The sequence below is a fragment of the Xyrauchen texanus genome, chromosome 19, assembly GCF_025860055.1.
Source record: "Xyrauchen texanus isolate HMW12.3.18 chromosome 19, RBS_HiC_50CHRs, whole genome shotgun sequence".
Classification (NCBI taxonomy): Eukaryota; Metazoa; Chordata; class Actinopteri; order Cypriniformes; family Catostomidae; genus Xyrauchen; species Xyrauchen texanus.
In genome coordinates, this window is record NC_068294.1 from 27773757 (window position 1) to 27795337 (window position 21581).

Sequence of the window (21581 nt, forward strand, 5' to 3'; positions counted from 1 at the left end):
ATTGACTAATGACATCAGGACGTAGTTAAAACCTGTAATTACTTTCAGGCTATGTTGTCTTTTTTTTGTATATTCCTTGATGGTTATGCACATTAATTCACAAAATGATATGCTTTGTTGTCATTTGCAGGGAAAACACTTATGATATTTAAACACTGATAAAATATCTTAGACACGCTGGTTTGAATAAAGTATAATTAGACTTGTTTTGGCCTCTGTGCTTTTGTCAATGTTTTAATGATTCAAAACACATGAAAGATGTTGATTTGCTGCCATCTAAATGTAATTTACAGAAATGGTTATCTGAATGAATCTCCGAATACATCTTTTTATCTGAAGACGTATGCTTAAATGTTTGAAATTAGTTTTGTAGACAAAAATATAATTGTGACACCATATTAATATATTTCAATATAAAACTATAATTTAGTTAAAAAAAAGTTTTTGAAATTGATGACTTGGACCAAATAATAAAGAAAAACAGCCAATAGGCAAAGGGTGATGCCCTTTGAAGATGCTAAAATATAACACAGTTTTAATTTATTTTGGATTTTGTTTATTCACGACATAATTCCCATAGTTCCATTTCTGTTATTCCATAGTTTTGATGACTTTACCATTATTCTAAAATGTGAAGAAAAATAATTATAATAAAGAATGAGTAAGTGTTTCAAAACATTTGACCGGTACTGTATATATAAAAAATTAAATAACTTTGGACACAATATTTTTAAGCCATGATGTATCAGCTATTTTTCATTTTTGTTTTGGGCCATTGAAAATTTTGGCAGGGCAAGTAAAAGTCAGAAGCACTGGCCCGACCGGACCATTAGAAAAAATCCTTAGCGTTGAGCCCTGGTTTGTATCACCAGTTCTTATGCGTCTTTACACAATCTACACAAGTGCTCTTACTGTCTGCTGTACAAATAAATGACTTTTAGTTTGACTAAAATCTAGGCTAATTTTTATCTCTTCACTCTCTTGTTCTCCAGGAACACTTCACACCAGAGTGCAAATTTAAGGAATCAGTGTTTGAGAACTACTACGTGACATACTCCTCCATGATCTACAGACAGCAGCAGTCAGGCAGGGGCTGGTACCTGGGCCTGAACAAGGAAGGAGAGATCATGAAGGGTAACCATGTGAAGAAAAACAAGCCAGCCGCACACTTCCTTCCCAAGCCTTTGAAAGGTAATTCACAACCTTGCACCTGTCTTGACTCAAACTTGCTAGCTTTAATATCATTATCATTTTTGTCAAAGTTCATTAGATTTAGCTTTAATGATATTAAAGACAAATATTATGAACACTGACAAAATGTATGTGGTTATTCCAAGGTACAGTGATGGTATCAGATGGTACTACTATTGTTCTTTGAGATATTTTATATTGAAAATATGGGATTTAAAATCCAGTTTAAACCTTGAATTAGTCAAGTTTTGGGCTTTTGAAAAATGTAGAACAAAGACAATGTTATAGAATGAGATTGAAAAAAGAAAAAGGATTTTGCACTGTTTCTAGGTCAGTAATTAGATCTAAGCAAATTTGACAATTTTATTGACCTCATTAACTTCTTTCAACAAAAGGTAGATTCTATCTATTCATTTGAAGCACACGATATGCTCTTTAGAATATTCTCAAATCATACTGGGATAACATGGATCATCAGGATTTGTATAAACCTTTGGAACCCATGCTTGCTCCAGTGAATGTTGTCAAGCCAAAATACTAAAAAAAAAATGTATTCATGTCAATTTATAATTCAACTTTTCATCAAAGTTTTATGCTGATAATGTAATTTGTAATTAAATAAATTTTATTAAATTAGAAAATAGGCATGTTTTCACTAGTGTATACCAGGTAACTCACAGATGTTTTGTACTTGAGAACAATACCATGGTAGCACTGTGCTACATTTTTGTTTGTGCCACTGGAAAAAAAAAAAAAGTGGCTCACATAGTATCACATGTTGTGGTTCTTTTTCCATTGTAAAAATACAAACCCCATTTCCAAAAAAGTTGGGACATTTTGTAAAATGCAATAAAAACAAGAATCTGTGATTTTGTTAATTCTATTAATCCTTATTTAACTGACAAACATACAAAGAAAATATTTCAAATGTTTTCACTGACCAACTTAGTTGTAAAGCGCTTTTCACAACACACATCGTGTCAAAGCAGCTTTAATGGAAAATGTAACAGTAATATCTATAAAGTCTTAGTCATCATTGTGTAGTTTGATTAAATATGATTGTAAATTGTGTATAAAAATAAATAATTAAATAGTTAATTAATAATTGTATTTAGAACCCCAGTGAACAAGCAAAAGGCAACTGTGGCAAGGAACATAAAACTCCATAAGATGTTGTTAATGGAGAAAAATAACCTTGAGAGAAACCAGACTCACTAAACATCATGAATATAATGCCAATAATATTTATTTGTGTGCAGTGCAAGTTATGGTTTAAAATATGTAAAATAATTAAGTGTTAAGGGCCAGTATATAAAACAAAGATTTCGTATGAACGGTAAGATTACTGACTAATGTCTTTGAAGGTCATCCTTGTTTAGCTGCAGAAGTTCACATAGATGAATTGTCATTTGTTAGTTGGCTGATAAAGGCTTTTGTTGGCAATTAATTGATAGTATATGTATTCCATTTCAAGAGTGTAGTCAATCAATAGACAAAGGTGATGAAGGCAGAGATCAATGATGTGCATCGCAGTTCAACCGGCAGGTCATTTCAGTAAGGTTCGGGGGGTCCATCCTAAGTCCAAGGTTCAGGCAGTGGCATATGAAGTATCCAATGTCTTACAGTTGGAGTTGGCATCAGTTAATCCTCTGAAGTACATTGTAAAAGACTGAAGTGATGTCTGGCTATCACCGGCTGTAGTTTGGCATCATCACTCAGTGACAAGTAGCAGTGTAGTCTGACACCATGCAGGAATGGAGCTGGTTCTGGTAACCTCGGGATATGAATGCCAAGGTTGAGACAGGAAAACAAATAGAATAATATAAGCATAGATGCCATTACATTTATAGAGTTATAGATTATGAGAATTGTTTCTGAAAAATGTTTCTGGTTCCAGAACACCTAACTAAAGCTTGAGTTGATGGATATATTAGGTGTTTGCCTGGCTAAATAGATGAGTCTTTAGTATAGACTTAAACTGAGTGAGTGTGTCTACATCCCGAACAGTGTTAGGGAGACTATTCCATAGTTTTGGAGCCAAAAAGGATCTTCCTCCATTTGTGGATTTTGATATCCAGGCCAGAATTTTGTGATTGTAGTGAACGTGATGGAATATAGTGTGGCAGAATTGCACTTAAGTACTGTGGAGCTAGACCATTCAAAGCTTTGTATGTAGTTAACAGAATTTTAAAATTAAATCTCAATTTAAAATGTATTCAATGTAATGACGATAAAATTGGGCTAAAATTATCCTATTTCTTGGTTCTAGTCAGCACTCTGGCAGCTGCATTTTGAACCAATTGAATTTATTTATTGAACTTGCAGTACATCCTCCCAGTAACAGAGAGCATGTGTCGTAACTTAGCAATATTTCTGAGGTGGAAGATTGCTGTTCAACAAACACTGGAAATTTGATTTTGAAAGGACAGATTGGTAAAAAATATAACACCCAAGTTCATCACTAAGTTCTTTGATGTAACAGTACATCCATCAAGAGTCAAATTATATTTTAGCGTCTTATTTTTTAGTGGTTTTTGATCCAGTAATTAGTACCTCTGTTTTATCAGAATTGAGTAGAAGGACATTTCTGTTAATCCAATCTTTGATTTCATTGCTGCACTCTGCTAATTTGGAGAATTGTGACATTTCATTGGGTTTAGAAGAAATATAAAGTTGGGTATCATCGGAATAACAGTGGAAACTTATTCCACAATTCTTGATAATATCTTCCAGGGGAAGCATATATCAGGAGAAAAGCAGAGGCCCTAAAACTGATCCTGTGGCACTCCTTACATAACTTTTGTTTGATTTGACAATTCCTGATTTGTCATACAAAGTGGTAGTGGTCTGATAAATAGGACCTGAACCATGCTAATGCAAGTCCACTAATGCCAACATAATTCTCCAGCCTGTTCAAGAGAATGACGGGATTTGTGTGTGGAATGCAACACTAAGATCTAAAAGCACTAGAAGAGAAATGCAGCCACAATAAGACGATAGTCATTTGTAATTCTGATAAGTACAGTCTCTGTACTGTGACTGAAATTGTTCATATATACACCATTTCTCTGCAGAAATGAACAAAGTTGGGATGACACTACCTTTTGTAGTATTTTAGATTTTTGAGATTTGAAATCAGTCTATAATTAGCCAATTCACCAGGATCAAGCTGTGGCTTCTTAATAAGCGGTTTGATAACTTCCATTTTAAAGTTTCTTGGGACATTTTGTCAGTAAAGAAATTCATGAAGTCATTACTATTGTACTGTGATGGAATATCTGGTTCAGTCAAGGTTTTTTCCTAACAAATTTATCCACAGTACTGAATAAACACCTAGGATTTTTGTGGTTATTTTCTATGAGTTTTCTCAAATGTGCTGACCTGGCAGCTTTTAGTGCCTGTCTGTAGCTACAGACACTATCCTTCAATGCACCGCAAAATATCTCTAATTTTGTATTCTTCCACTTGCGCTCCATTTTCAGAGCTGTTCTCTTGAGAGCATGAATGTGATCATTGTATGTATCATGGTGCGGGGCTCTTTAATTTTCTTTCATCGAAGGGGGCGACACTATCAAGAGTGCTAGAGAAGACTGTATTTATAGTTTCTGTTATTACATCAAGTTCTTCTACTTTTTGGCTTACTGAGTATGTGAGACAATTCTGGAAGATTAATAGTGAAGCTATCTTTAGTGGTCGAAGGAATAGTTTTACCTGAATGATAGCATGGTGTAGATTGAGTGACATTAGCTGATTGCAGCAAACAAGAGACGAGGTAATGATCTGAGATGTCATCACTCTGTTGTAGAATTACTATAGTATCAGCATCAACTCCATATGACAGAATTAAATCTAGCGTATGATTATGGCGATGAGTTGGTCCTGTCACATTTTGTCTGACTGCAAGAGAGTTGAGAATATCGATAAATGCTTATCCCACTGTGTCATTTTCATTATCGATGTGAATGTTGAATTTACCAAGAAGTAAAGCTCTATCTACAGTAACTACTAGATCTGATATAAAATTTGCAATTTCACCAAGGAAATCAGAATATGGCCTGAGTGATCTATAAACTGTAGCAAGGGCAAAAGACGACAGAGATTTTTTTTATTTATATCTGACAGTGTCACATTAAGTATTATTAGACATATCATGTCCTCTGAGTAACATAAAAACGTCTCTTTAAATTGTAGCAACACTTCCTCCTCGACCCTTTAGACGAGGCTCATGTTTATAACAATAACATGGGGGAGTACATTCATTTAAACTAATATATTCATCTGGTTTAACCCTCTGGGGTCTGAGGGTATTATGGGCCCTGGAGAATTTTTGACATGCCATGACATTTTTGCTTTTTTCAGTTGCTTAACAACATATTAATGGCTAAAGTCTGATAACGCTGTATTCAGCACAAACTGGGCTACAATAATATGTGAGCAACATGTATGTACAGGTTTGTATTTTTGAGAAAATAATGTATATGCATGGTTTTTGAAAAAACAAAAATTTGAAGTCTCTGAAATAAGGCCATATAACACATAGGCTACTAAACATTTGTCCACAAGACTTCTGAGAACTGGATATTGTAGCCTAGAGTTTTTGCTACAAAATTATGTGAAAACCATCCTGATCACTCATTCTTACAAAACAATATAGTAATTTAACTTTTGTAAGACACTTTTAGTGTTGATAGGTAATATGTGACGAGGCGTGAACTATCATGAATATGGAGGTAATTTACACCTGAGGATACAAAGACCCCTCCCCTGGGCCTATCAATGAGGAATAGAGAATGAATGTGAGGAGCCTTAATGATCAAAATCAAGTTTTAAGTTAAAAGAAGTAATCTGACTATATATTTTCTTTACATAAAGACTTTACTTTTAGACCTACATACCATTTAAAAACAGTCTCTTCTGCTCACCAAGACTGGATTTATTTGATCCAAAATACAGAAACAACATTACTATTCTGAACTCTTTTTAATATGCAATTTGTGATCAAAGCTGAATTTTCAGTATCATTACTGCAGTCTTCAGTGTCACATGATCCTTCAGAAATTATAATAATATGCTGATTTTCTAATATGGGCATATTTAAAGTGTATTTTACTCATTTAACCTGAACATAAGCTTGCACATATTTGCAAGCACAAGCTTTGTTGATGATAATGAGGCATTTTAAACACTAAATAAAATATAATCTAAACATTCATATTATTTTTATATCATATTACATATATTTATATCATACAGCATACAATTTACATGTACATGTATATATAAAATAGCATGTCAACTAATGAAAACTAATGGACTTACTCTTCTGAAATTGTATCCTCAGCTGGATCAAATCTCTCTTCAAAATACAAACATTCATCGGAATACCGCACTTCTTCTGAGGAAAATGTTAAATCTTCCATAATATCCTGGAGCATTCTCGCCGTGTGTGTGCACCAGAGTCGGGGGTGTGTACATTTGCATTGATCGTCTCAGCACATTAGCGTATGAATGGCGCTCTTCTGGTGGGTGGGATCACATTACAAATAATGAGCTGGACCGGTAAAAACTGTTCATCGCTTTGTTTCAAACCAATTGCATTGCAGGAGAATATTTGTTTTAAATTGGAATAGTTTTATTTAAAAGTAGACATTTTAAGCTTTCTTTAGACATATGTTTCATGTTTGAGTGAAAAGAATTTGCGGAGTTTCAGTTCATTTTAGTGACGTGTTTCTGAAATATGCTCGTGGAGACAGAGACTGCTGAAAGCTCACACTTTATATTTTCTTTATTTTACAAAAGCACAAGATTTTGTTGTTATTGTGAGTGTACACAAATAAAAGTAGACCCTTTATAGTCTCTAATGATGTCTTACACTTATCTGTATACCCAAAAATGACGGAGTATTTTAAGTTGTTTCTGCTGTAATGACGAAAATATCCAGCAGGACGCGCCGGCGTGTCCGTCGACTCCAGAGGGTTAAGCTAGGTGTCAGTCAAGCAGAGTGCATCCAAACTATGATCTGTAATCATTTCATTTACAATTAGTGCTTTGGATGAAAGAGATATCATGTTTAGTAGCCCTACCTTTTATATGATGTTTATCTCAATCAAGTCAAGTGGTTTTATTGTCGTTCAACCATATAGAGATAGTACAATACACAGTGACAACATTCCTCCAGGACCATGGTGCTACATAAAACAACATAGGACAAACACAGAACCACATGAGACTACACAGACTAAATAACATACCTATATAAAGTGCACGTGCAAACGTGTGCAAAAAGTACGCGTCAGTACAATAAATTACTAAAAATGAAAAGGACAATAGGCACAGCGAGAGACAGTGCAGCGCCGACCAGTAGACAGTAGTGCAAAAAGATGACAGTTTCTAAAAATGCCAAATGTAAACATAACATACTATGTGATCGTGTTCTATGAACATAGCAGTTATTGAGGTAGCAGCCAGGAATTAAAGTGCAACTCAGGACACGTGTGTGTGTGTGTGTGTGTGTGTGTGTGTGTGTGTGTCAGACCAGTCTCTGAGAATTGAGGAGTCTGATGGCTTGGGGGAAGAAGCTGTTACACAGTCTGGCTGTGAGGGCCCGAATGCTTCGGTACCTCTTTCAAGACAGCAGGAGGGTAAAGAGTTTGTGTGAGGGGTGTGTGGGGTCATCCACAATGCTGGTTGCTTTGCGGATGCAGTGTTTTTTGTAAATGTCTTTGATGGAGGGAAGAGAGACCCCGATGATATTCTCAGCTGTCCTCACTATCCTCTGCAGGACTTTGCGGTCTGAAACGGTGCAAGTCCCAAACCAGGCTGTGATGCAGCTGCTCAGGATGCTCTCAATAGTCCCTCTATAGAATGAAGTGAGGATGGAGGGTGGGAGATGTGCTTTCCTCAGCCTTCGAAGAAAGTAGAGACGCTGCTGGGCTTTCTTGGCAATAGAGCTGGTGTTGAGGGACCAGGTGAGGTTCTCCGCCAGGTGAACACCAAGGAATTTGGTGCTCTTGACGATCTCCACAGAGGAGCCGTCGATGTTCAGTGGAGAGCGGTCACTCTGTGCTCTCCTAAAGTTAACAACCATCTCTTTTGTTTTGTCCACTGTAAAGCAGTCAATGGAAAGGAGGCGAGAACCGGCTTGTCAATATAAATAATATTTTAATAATAAACAGCCATGGTAAGACAGAGCACCTGGTCGTTGGGAGGAGGGGTGGTCTTCCTCACCACTACGTCATTCTGCGCCTCAAACCAAGGGTAGATGTCATTCAGTGCATCTGGAAGGGAGGCATCTTTGTCACAGGCAACTGATGTTGTCCTGTGGTTGGTGATGGCCTGGATGCCCTGACACATGTGCCACGTGTCGCTGCTGTCCTGTATCTTCAAAAAAAAAATCTAGTTTGGGCTTAATAAAAAAATATATAAATTATTTAGTGTGGGGTTTGTGTTTGGTAGTTCAGGGAATAGCACAGTGTCTGTATGATATCTAGGTGATACAGTATCTATGTGTTGTAGTTCATGTGACCTGTGTGATGTCTCAAGGCAGCTAGCAGATGTTCGGATTAACCAGTTTGTCTGCTTCCTGACCTGGGCCCCAGTTAGTCAAATACTATCACTATTAAGACAATGAACCATTTTAATAGAGAGAAGAGTGGCACCCTCCCTGGAGGGATGGAGTCCGTCTCTCTTTAGCAGGTCAGGTCTACCCCAAAATCTATTCCAATTGTCTATAAATCCTATGCTATTCTCCTGACACCACTCAGACATCCAGTTGTTCAGTAACACTAATCTACTATAAACCTCATCACCACGATGAGCAGGGAGGGGGCCAGAGCATATAACGGTGTATATTCTAACAAAATAATACTGTTTATTTTTTTAAATCACAGACATTTCAGCTGAGCGCATAAATGCAACGACCAATCAGAGGCATTTAATTCATCTGCTCAGCCATTGCTCACATACTGAGTTCTGAGAATGCTTACTGCCGCACTCTCAAGCAAGGAGTAAAAACTATGTAAATAAAAAATGTATTGTGCAATTATGACAGCTTTATTGATTATAATGAGAGTTTTGGGAAGAGTGCATTACTCAGTGAGCTTACGTTTAACTGAAGTGATTGACAGTTTCAGTGATTATAAATGGAGCGTGTTTTGCTCGCTTTCTGTGTATAATTTAATCATAATTTAAATAAGTTTTATTTCATGCTGCCAAGAAGAGGATCACTGTAAAGTTGTCCTTTGATTGCTGTCTTAATTTAGGCTACTAATGAATAAATAGAATGAACGAATTCAGGAACACAGTTCTCAGCTTGTTTGGGATGTGTAGCTGCACAAAATATGGTATGCAATAAAATTATAGTAATAGATCTTATTAATAGCGATAACAATATCAGGGGAAAAAATCTTTAATTATGATTTAAAGTATCATTCAGCCCAACTCCCACCAATAAAGAACACCTTGCAACTTAACAAGCTTTTGTTGAGTGAAGTCACGGCTTCTACATGTTAGATGTAAACATAAATCATTAATGTTTGCTTTGTGTTGTTAAACCATAGTTATTGCACTTACATTCACTTGATGAGAGATGGTGCTTGCCGACACATGCGGTATGACCGAGGTAGAAGTACTGCGCTTGCAAATTCTCAGTAATGGAAAAGATGCAGCGCTAACTAGTGGCTGAAATAATAATCACAATTAGTGCACTGGTAAATCAAGACCATAGGCTGAGATCGAGATCCAGAACAAGACTTTAAATGTTGAGACCAAGACCCAGACTAAGACCACGTTTATATGGTCTCAAGACGTCTTGAGACCAAGACCACAAGATCAAGACCCCACCTCTGGTTTGAGATCGATGTGGTTTGATGTGAATCCTGATCAGCTAAGGTTTGAGAGTGATTCAATAATCCATGTAAAACACACAGGAGAAAACAAATGCATGAAGTCAAGACAGAAGATGTAGACAAGCGGAACAAAAAGAAAAGAAAAAGAGAGAGAAAGCGGTGCGAAATACACACAGCTGATACAGTAGAAAAGCGGAAAAAATTAAGCATGCAGTAAAATGGTAAAGGATAAAACATTGAATGTATAAGAATAAGCAATGCTAGCAAGCTACAAACACAGACTTGTGCAGCGTACCGGTAGCAACATGAACAGGAAATAAGCAGTGTCTCCAAATATTGAACCTTTATTTAATTGTCAAAAGTACAAAGAAAAGATTTCCAATGTTTTCACTGACCAACTTAATTGCATTTTGTAAATATAAACAAATTTTGATGTATGGCTTTCTCCTTATGTAATATGTTTGTAATTTCAAGTTGCATTTCTTTTCTTTTTTTGAATTTTCTCCCCTTTTCTCCCCAATTTGGCATGCCCGATTCCCAATGCACACTAATTCCTCGTGGTGGCGTAGTGACTCGCCTCAAACCGGGTGGCAGAGGAAGAATCTCATTTGCCTTTGCGTCTGAGACAGTCAATCCACGCATCTTATCAAGTGGCTTGTTGAGCGCGTTACCTAGCACGCGTGGAGGCTCACGCTATTCTCCGCGGCATCCACAACTTACCACGTACCCTACGAGAGCGGGAACCACATTATAGCGACCACGAGGAGGTTAAACCAATGTGCTATACCCACTTTAGCAACCGGGCCAACTATTTGCTTTAGAAGCCTGACTGGAGTCACTCAGCGCGCCTTGGATAAAAAATTGCCTCAAGTTGCATTTCTTGATGCAGCGGCAGACTGTGTTAACTGACAACAGTTTTCCAAAGTACTCCCAAGCACATGCGGCTATATTTAAAACAGTAGCATGACAGTTTCTCATTTAGTGCAGTCTGAGGGCTAGAAAGTCACACATATTCAACAGTGGTTTCTGGCCTTGCCCTAAACGGACTGAGATTTCTCCGGATTCCCTGAATCTTTTCACAATATTATGTACGGTAGATGGTGAAACACCTAAATTCTTTCCAATCTTGCATTGAGAAATTTTATTTTTGAACTGTTTGACAATTCTCTCATGAAGTTTGACACAAAGTGGTGAGCCATATCCCATCTTTGCTTGCAAAGTCTGAGGCTTTGGTTGGATGCACCTTTTATACCCAATCATGATAACCTCAACTGTTACCAATTCACCTGCTTATTGTGGAATTTTTCAAAACTGTGTAACTTGAATATTCTATACATTTTTCACTCGTATTTTGCCCGTCCCAACTTATTCTTAATGTGTTGCAGGCATCAAATTCAAATTGTGTTTATATTTACAAAATACAATTAAGTTGGTCAGTGAAAACATTGGAAATCTTTTCTTTGTACTTTTGACAGTTAAATAAAGGTTCAAGGGAATTAACACATTACAGATTCTTGTTTTTATTGCATTTCACCAAATGTCCCAACTTTTCTGGAAACGGGTTTTGTAGAATTCCATTAGATCTGCATCACTTTCCTCCTGATCATGGGCTCTGGAGCTGTGAGCACACAATCTGCTCTTCCATTGTCACAGAGAAACAAATGTTTTCTATGATGCATTATTTTTTCCAACTGCCAATGAAAAACGCCGGTCCCAGGCTCTGTGCTGAGAGGTGATGAGCTGTAGATATTGCTGTAGATTCCTTAAGGACCGCTGCAGACGCCAGCACAATCAGACAGTTTAAAGCATTGTCTGTGGCAGAATGCTCTGGGATGATAAGGCAGTCTGCTGGTCTTTTGAAAACAGAGCAGAACCTTTCCATCCAGGCCAAGGCAGCCATCTCAGAGTGGAACATAACAGAGCTTTGATCAATGGTGAACGTTCCACATGACTTTCATCTACAGGCAGCATACTTCACTCTCAACAAACATTGAGTGAGGGGTTCATCCAGACAGGGCGGGGCAGCTATGTTGGAAGACTAAGAGAGGGATAGAGAAAAAGGGAAGTTAGAGGATATGGAATTACTCTTAAGCATAACTCAGTGGGGAAAAAATATGTTTTGTTGCTATAAAACACATTCACTTTCTAGTAGGCATGTGAAATATCAGTAAGTGGAAGTCGTTATTCATAATGAGAAGGTCATCAAAGGACTGCTATAGCATTGCTCTCTATTACTGCATACTTTGGATAACAATGACGAAAGGAAACTGAAAACAGAGTTTTCTAACTAATTTAAAAATGCATCCATTTTGCTACGTTTAGTCTTCTTATCCATACTGGAACAGCGTTTTCCTCCACCGAAAAAGAAGACTTTCAAAAACTCTCTCCATAAACATTTACTTTGGAAAAGGAATTACATATACGAGTTAGAAAACTGAATATGGAATTTTCATCTTAAAGGGATAGTTCACCCAAAAATTCAAATTCTCTCATGCCATTTCAGATGTGTATGACTTTCTTTATTCTGCTAAACACAAAAAAGAAGAGTATCTCAGCTTTGTAGATCCATACAATGCAAGTGAATGGCAAACAAAACTTTAAAGCTACAAAAATCAAATTATGGCCACATAAAAGTAATCCGTAAGACTCTTTAGAATCTTTAGATTAATTTGGTTAATTTATTTTCTTGTTTTTGTCTCCAAAATAGAATAACCAATAAACCGACCATTAACTTGTCTTTCCTCTAGAAAGAAATTGGCAAAATTGAGAACATTTTTAATTTTTTGTTGTTGTTGTTTTTCCAGTTTCATATAAGAATGTTTCATTTCATTTATTTATTTTCAGGGACAAAACACATTAATCAAATAACTCACTGATATAAATGTGTCAGATTTAGCAAATGGCTAATTTTCATCTGCTGTCTCTGATTCGACTCAATTTATCTTTTTTTTTTTTTTCTTCAAAGACATGAAATAAGTGCAAAACTTGATTATTTGGTTTGCACAGGTAGATGGATGTGAAAAGTTTATTTCTACTGATAGGTAAACCTGCAATGTAATCTGCTCTTCCTCATTCCCTTCCCTCAATCTAAAAGCTGTTTCACAACTGATGTGGCAAATGCTAAATCACTGAAACATTATTGCATACATTTAGGCCAGCTTTTTTTTTTCACAGTCAATGCAGTGCTCATGTTGCAATTTCAGGTGAGCACGTTGCCATGGCTACAATCAGAAAGGACTTGATACAAAAATCCACGAACAGTGTAGGCATTCTCCTATCCCAAAGAGGGCTGCAACTTGGTGCATCCCATCTTTAATAGTCACCATACATTGCTTTATTTTTCCACTGCAGTTATAGGTGTGATTGAATTATCTGATATTAATAATAATACTATCAATAATGACCAGATGAAAAAGTATTTTTAATTACAAATAGGTCTATGCACATAATTCCGAATTCATAATCATGTTCATTTCTTTCAAGTCAGGCGTTTTTAAGAAATATTTATTTACTTTGTTTAAAAGATTAGAATCTATCTGCAAAAACAATCTGCAAACTTGAACTCTTGCAATGTGTTATATTATATTGAAGTTATTAACACTGTTTATATGCATGAATTAAACATTTCTTGTTTTGGCCATTTCTTTTTCAATTGAAAAACAGTCGGATAATACAAGAAGACCAAAACAAGAAAATGAATAATCTGAAAGTTCACGGACCATTGTTTTATAACATTTTGTTACTAAAAATGAATTACCAAGTATGCTTACACACACAAGGAAATTGTCATTGTGACAGAAGCTTCCAGTGCAAGAGAATGCAACGTATTTACATACAGTTGAAGTCAGAAGTTTACATACACTTAGGTTGTCATTAAAAGTAATTTTTTTTAACCACTCCATAGATTATTATTAGCAAACTATAGTTTGTGCATGACATGAGTAATTTTTCCAACAGTTGTTTACTCACAAATTGTTTCATTTTTAATTGACTATATCACAATTCCAGTGTATCAGAAGTTTACATACACTAAATTAACTGTGCCTTTAAGTCCTTTGATCTGGGGTTTCTTTGGTATGGGGATGATTGAAGAAGCAGGGATCTTCACAGTGCTCCAGTGATCTGTTGCAGATGTGTGTGAAGATGGGACCAGCTGGTCATATTTTAGACAAGTTGGTGAAACCAACCTTGTAGTAGGTAAAGTCTTTTAGGCCTCTCCACACTGATGCAGCTTTTTTTTTCTTCAGCTTTTCAGAATAGCTTCTTTTAGCCTCTCTATTCTCTTTTGTCAGTCTGTATTTGGCTTGATTGTACAAGATTTGATCCCCACTTCTGTAAGCATCCTCTTTGGCCTGACAAAGCTGGTTGAGTTTTGCTATAAACCATAGTTTGTCATTGTTGTATGTTAATTAAGTCCAAGTAGGAATTCACTTGACCTCTCAGAAACTGATATATGATGTCACCGTATCTGTGAACTCGTCCAGTTATGTGGCTACAGCTTCAAAAACACTCCAATCAGTGCAGTCAAAGCAGGCTTGTAGTTCCAGCTCTGCTTCATTGGTCTACTCTTACAGTCTTTACTACAGGTTTAGGTGATTTTAGTTTCTGCCTGTAGGTCAGAAGAAGGTGAACCAAACAGTGATCAGAGAGTCCTAAAGCTGCACCTGGGACAGAGAGATATGCATCCTTTAATGTTGTGTAGTAATGATCCAGTGTATTTCTGTCTCTAGTGGGGCATGTAATGTGCTGTCTGTATTTTGGCAGTTCACGTGAGATTTACATTTTTAAAATCTCCAAGAATAATAATAAGTGAGTCCAGGTGTTGTTGCTCCATGATCTGATCAGCCAGCTGTTGCAGCACTGCATTCACACACGTGTGTTGAGAAATATAAACACTCACAATAATACACGAGAAAAACTCCCACGGCAAGTAGAAAGGCTTACAGTTTATGAAGAGCCCCTCTCAATTATGACAGCACATCTTCTTCAGTGTTATTACATCTGTATACCAACATTTGTTGACGTAAAAACACGTTCCACCGCCTCTCATTTTCCTCGTTAACTCTGTGGTGCGATCCTCTCTGGTAGCCATTATTACTCTTATCTCTGTGGGTCAAAGATGTGTAAATGTACAGTCATGTTAATTGCTAATAAGTTTATTGAATTTGAATTAAATGCCCTGCTCATCAAATGACTTCTATCAAATGTCTCATGCTACACTAATGAGTTTTTATACATAATGCCTCATAGTTGTGTTTTGTGCAATTCAGTTACTGGTAGAAATCAATAACACTCTGTATTTCCTAAAACGTTTAGCTCAGTATTTATTTGATTATAATTAGAAATGGGTGTTAAGCTGCTGAGAAACATTTTGTTTTTAGAGAAAATATTTAAACTTATGTAAATGCATTTCCTTTCTCTTTAAGATGTTTCTAGTGTGGTGAGAGGATAATAAAGAAGCACATGGATAATGTAATAGAGTGTAGGAGTAATGTGTTATCATTATGTATTAAAAGAACACAAAAGAACACAAAATAACAGGACAGATGTATGTAATGTATTACTTGGTCCAGACATCATTCAATGCACAGATGTTTTACTAAGGCTGAAAGCAGTAGACATCTCACAGCCATTTAGTGAAGTCAGTGGAATGAGACAAATACTGGATATTCTCGGTACATTCTCTGAAAAAGAAAAAAGTCTTAACTTCATGCAATTTTGCTTCTCGAGTGAATTAATTTTGCTCTAAACATTTTTACTTGAAAACAAGTAAAAGATACTGACTAAGAATAGTATTTTTGCTGTCTAAGCCTAAAACATGAACATACTGTACAGGTGCTTCACATTGATTTGGCCAGGTCTTTTAAATTGTATGTTCGAATACATGAAAATCTTTTATGTGAAAAAGTAACAATTGTGTGAGTTTATTTTTTTAACTCCAGAGGAGAGTTTCATAATTTGAATAGTGAGAGAGGAAGTGAGCGAGAACTGTAATTTATATCTTGCTCGCTGGTTTATAAAGATTCTCAAGCACTAGTCATCCAGAGGACCAATTAAGAAACTGTCTCCTTGCTGTGAACATGGGATCGACTGCCAGCTCACAAAGTAGTTCAAACCCAGAATACACACACACACACACACACACATAAAATAGCCTATAGGATTATTATCATCATTGCTACACAACCAGGCACCATAAGGGTTCATCTGCTAATGGGACTGCATCCATAATCTGTGAATTTGTAGCTTCATTTATGTTCAATACATTAGCTTTCTAAAACATTTAAAAATGCAGTTTGGTCAACCATTTATTGCCATATGTACTAATGCAGTCATACTTATATTTTAGTCTATTTTAACAAAAGGGGAAAAAAGAAAAAAGGACAAAAGAATATTCAAATTAAATTGCTAATATTATCATTCTCAAAATGTGGCCTACTCTGAAATTCCAAATGCCCTGCAAAATATTTCGTCCTGGTGCCGACTCTGCATGTGCACATACATAATTTACATGCTTTTTTTTACTCAATGTGTTGCTGTTGTTCTAGTGATTGACTTGATTTACATTTGACTGATATTTGATGAAGAAGCAATGCAAAAGTAAACTATAGCAAGTGTAACACATGAACAGTATGATATGAGTATTGTAATTTGGGTGAATTACTGAAACTATGTGAGATATCCATCTATTTAGACTCAATACGTGCCTGAGAAAATACTTGTGTAGATTATGTGTAGCTCAATTTGTGTTTGAGTCTCATGAATTTTCTGTGTAAAGGTAATTAATCCTGTTGTAGATTTGTTATAATTTGTTGCATTATCTCTTTGATATATGAAAAATAAAACGTCCTCTTCCCTCTGTGTACATCCAACAAAAATATGAGATGCTCTAACTAACCACACATGCGCTCTCTCTCTCTCTCTCTCTCTCTCTCTCTCTCTCTCTCTCTCTCTCTCTCTCTCTCTCGTTCTTTCTGTAGTGGCCATGTACAGAGAGCCCTCTCTGCATGATCTGACTGAGTTCTCACGTTCTGGCAGCGGCACACCCACAAAGAGCCGGAGTGCCTCAGCTGTGTTGAATGGAGGCAAAGCTGTGAGTCAGCACGAGTCTACGTAGCCCGGTTCTCCCGGCCCAACCCACTACCTTAAGCCTTCACCAGAACCTCTAAATGCTTGTGACTTCACACAGACTTTTCTCCAAAAGCCCTCAGTGGTTCAGGACAAGATAACATAAAACATAACATAGCCTTGCAACACTTTCCAAATTAGCAACAGTTCATTGGCCTTTTTACATTCTTCTTTTTCATTTGGATTTTTGTTTTTAGACTTTTCTTTCACCACAATAATATCCTTTTGCATACAAAAGCACAAAAGTTGTAGCCTGTAATATAATGGGGAATTCCTTTTTAGTCCCTCTCAGCCACTGGCACTGAATCAAGGTTAGGTTCACCATTGTTTCTCATCAAAGTTCATTTACTAGCATCGTAGGTCCTGATCAAGTAATGCATTTGTTAAGAATTCAGGGCAGTAAGTGAGGGTTTAGTTGCTTGGGTGAGGTGGAAAAATTCACCCCTGTCCTCCATGCTTCCTGAGTAAGTGATAGAGAAGCCATCAGCTCCTGTGTGGGCCAGGCGCTAGCTCTCCTAAATTCTAGTGCACTCGCTTAGAGGTTCACTCTCTAGCATGGGAATATAAAACCTACATTCTGCTCACAAAAGAGAGTTGAGTTGTGTCTCTCAGAGCCATGACTTGCTAATTGTTTGAATTAGTTGTGAGCATTTTTTTTTTACTTGTTTCCCCTCATGTTCTTCCCCCAAATAAGTGTTTTTGTGAGGTTTTAACAGTGTCTGGGAGATCCAGCACATCAAAAACAGAACTGTGAGAGTTTTCCTGGTGCGCTTACAAACCACACAAGTACATACACCCAAGACAGGAAGGTTTTTGTGTACATTTTTGATTGGGGGGGGTGGGGGGGTTCAGTATTCTGGGAAATGCTTTAGCTGGACAGCTTTTTAACGTGTGGTCTGATAGGGCTGTTTGAATTAAGTCCAGTCTCCCCTTCTGTCTCTTTTGTTTCTTGTTGTCTCTTTCTAAGTTCCTTTAGTCTGTGTGCTTGTGTTTTTGCCTTTCCTACACATGTCTACTCTCCTTTGGTCAATGCTAGTCACCATTACTGGTGATTTTCTGAGACATGGTGGGATCCCACCTTGACTCTGTTTTGTGTAAGTAACTTATGGTGGTGATAATTTTATATATATATATATATATATATATATATATATATATATATATATATATACACACACACGCAAACAAAAGAGGTACTGTGTAATTTCAGTTGGTTTAAATTTTTTAGGGTATGTCTTATTTGTAAAAGTGAAAAAAAAAAAAAAACTTCTTGTACAGGGCATGTACAAATCAGGTTGTATATAATAAGGTCCCTTTTTGTGGGCGGTGATATGTATACTGCACTTTCCCTCTGGCAACATAACTTCATACATGCATAGAGGGGCTCTTCTTTCTTCTGTTTCCTTATGGATTTTTCTTATTTTAGATGAACATACAGTATCTGTTGCATGGGAGACTGCAGGGAGGTGAGGAATGGAGCTGCATGATATAGGCTATGTGTATTAAATTCCTCCTTGGATCACATGTTCCAAATTACAAGGATTCAACTGAAAAACAACATGTCTGTACTGACTGGCACTCTGCCTGGTACCCTCAAGTTGTTTCTTATTTGTTGTGTACATACAATGCACTGAATAAAATGTTTATATTAAGATATACTTTTAAAATGTGTCTGTGTGCTTTATTTGTTTTCTCTGATTACTTAGTGAAAGGAGACTAATTTCATTTAGCCTCTGTTTTGCCTATTATGGCCAAATTTTTGACATCAGCAGATGATGTTGTGCCATTTGAAAAAAAAGTGACCATTTTGATTGGTCCATTTACCAATGACAGAAGGCTTTATGTCATCTGCCTCTTCTGGAATACATACCAGTTCATGCAGGAAATAAAAAATTATAATAATTAACTTTCATTCAAAGGCATCTAAGTGATACATGTTAGAAGGCAAATAGATTGAAACAACTGATAATTTGATCACTTTTGTTGTAAAGTTAATTTTTAAGAAATATTTTAGAAGGCTCAGCCTCCCTTGCCTCTTATGACAAGCCACCACTGAGCTCATGGATATTTTTTTTTTTTTTTGCTTTGCAGACTCTTATGGGGACTTGCTATAGCGCTCTCTCTCTCTATATATATACAGGTGAAACTCGAAAAATTAGAATATCGTGCAAAAGTTCATTAATTTCAGTAATTCAACTTAAAAGGTGAAACTAATATATAATATAGACTCATTACAAGCAAAGTAAGATATTTCAAGCCTTTATTTGATATAATATTTATGATTATGGCTTACAGCTTATGAAAACCCCAAATTCAGAATCTCAGAAAATTAGAATATTACATGAAATCAAAAAAAAAAAGGATTTTAAATACAGAAATGTCGGCCCTCTGAAAAGTATAATCATGCATATGTACTCAGTACTTGGTTTGGGCCCCTTTTGCATTAATTACTGCCTCAATGCGGCGTGGCATGGATGCTATCAGCCTGTGGCACTGCTGAGGTGTTATGGAAGACTAAGATGCTTCAATAGCGGCCTTCAGCTCTTCTGCATTGTTTGGTCTCATGTCTCTCATCTTTCTCTTGGCAATGCCCCATAGATTCTCTATGGGGTTCAGGTCAGGCGAGTTTGCTGGCCAGTCAAGCACAGTAATACCATGGTCATTGAACCAGGTTTTGGTACTTTTGGCAGTGTGGGCACATGCCAAGTCCTGCTGGAAAATGAAGTCAGCATCTCCATAAAGCTTGTCTGCTGAAGGAAGCATGAAGTGCTCTAAAATGTCCTGGTAGACGGCTGCGTTGACTCTGGACTTAATAAAGCACAGTGGACCAACACCAGCCGATGACATGGCTCCCCAAACCAACACAGACTGTGGAAACTTCACACTGGACTTCAAGCATCTTGGATTGTGTGCCTCTCCATTCTTCCTCCAGACTGTGGGACCTTGGTTTCCAAATGAGATGCAAAATTTGCTCTCATCAGAAAAGAGGACTTTGGACCACTGAGCAACAGACCAGTTCTTTTTTCTTTAGCCCAGGTAAGACGTTTGACATTTGAAGCCCATGTCCAGGACCCGTCTGTGTGTGGTGGCTCTTGATGCAGTAACTCCAGCCTCAGTCCACTCCTTGTGAAGCTCCCCACACATTTGAATGGCCTTTTCCTGACAATCCTCTCCAGGCTACGGTCATCCCTGCTGCTTGTGCACCTTTTTCTTCCACACTTTTCCCTTCCACTTAACTTTCTATTAATGTGCTTTGATACAGCACTTTGAGAACATCCAACTTCTTTTGCAATTACCTTTTGAGGCTTTCCCTCCTTGTGGAGGGTGTCAATGATGGTTTTCTGCACAACTGTCAGGTCAGCCGTCTTCCCCATGATTGTGAATTCAACTGAACCAGACTGAGAGACCATTTAAAGGCTCAGGAACCCTTTGCAGGTGTTTAGCTGATTAGAGTGTGACACTTTGAGCCTACAATACTGAACCTTTTCACAATATTCTAATTTTCTGAGATTCTGAATTTGGGGTTTTCATAAGCTGTAAGCCATAATCATCAAAATTATATCAAATAAAGGCTTGAAATATCTTACTTTGCTTGTAATGAGTCTATATAATATATTAGTTTCACCTTTTAAGTTGAATTACTGAAATTAATGAACTTTTGCACGATATTCTAATTTTTCGAGTTTCACCTGTGTATGTGTGTGTGTGTGTGTGTGTGTGTGTGTGTGTGTGTGTGTCTTAAATGAAAATATTCATCCATAATTTGTTCCTCAGTTTAATCCATATTTTTTTTATTTTGATAAGATAATCATCAAGTGTTCTAAATTGTAGTAAGGCCATGTAAAGGAAAATGTGAGTATATGGAAACGAGTAAATGGTTTTAAAATAAGACCCAAGAGTATTTCAGGCTTGTTTATGTAGGTAAGAGTCATTTTATGCACCAAATATTTTTTATTATTACTATTTCTATATGTATTTTATGAAGCATAGTATCAGTTCAGGCTAGTCATGTTAGTCAAGCTTGCAATCAGCTTTTCCTTTGCATGGGTGCAAGCTACACTTAAATCCCTCCTCCATCCCCAGCTCCACTTTTTTGCATTTTACAGCTTTGCATTTAGTTATGTCAACATCTGTCCTGTTATTTTGTGTTCTTTGTAATTCATACTGACAATAAAATGTCCAAAAAGTCCATTATCAATGTGTTTACTGCTTGTTTTTGATTTACCAGCTTGTAATATTTGATGTTCTCTTAAGTGTCTATCTAATCCATATTATGTATATTGTATATTGTCTATCTAATCCATATTATGTATAATTGTATATTGTTAGAAATTTGAAAATGGCTGGATCTGTTCTGTTACCCATTGGGGGTTTATTTGCCATGCTCCCAGCTTCATCCATGCATGGCTGTATTGA

General features: G+C 36.7%; 1 protein-coding gene across 4 annotated transcripts in view; it reads left to right on the top strand.

Moving 5' to 3' along the window:
- Positions 1-18814, top strand: part of LOC127659658 (fibroblast growth factor 13) — a 239917-nt gene extending 221103 nt beyond the window's left edge. For all 4 annotated transcript variants that reach the window (XM_052149577.1, XM_052149580.1, XM_052149578.1 and 1 more), the window contains 2 exons: positions 993-1191; positions 17018-18814. In XM_052149577.1, the coding sequence (XP_052005537.1) occupies positions 993-1191; positions 17018-17154 (336 nt within the window). In that variant the 3' untranslated portion in view covers positions 17155-18814. The remainder of the gene's footprint in view (positions 1-992; positions 1192-17017) is intronic.
- The last annotated feature ends 2767 nt before the right edge of the window (positions 18815-21581 follow it).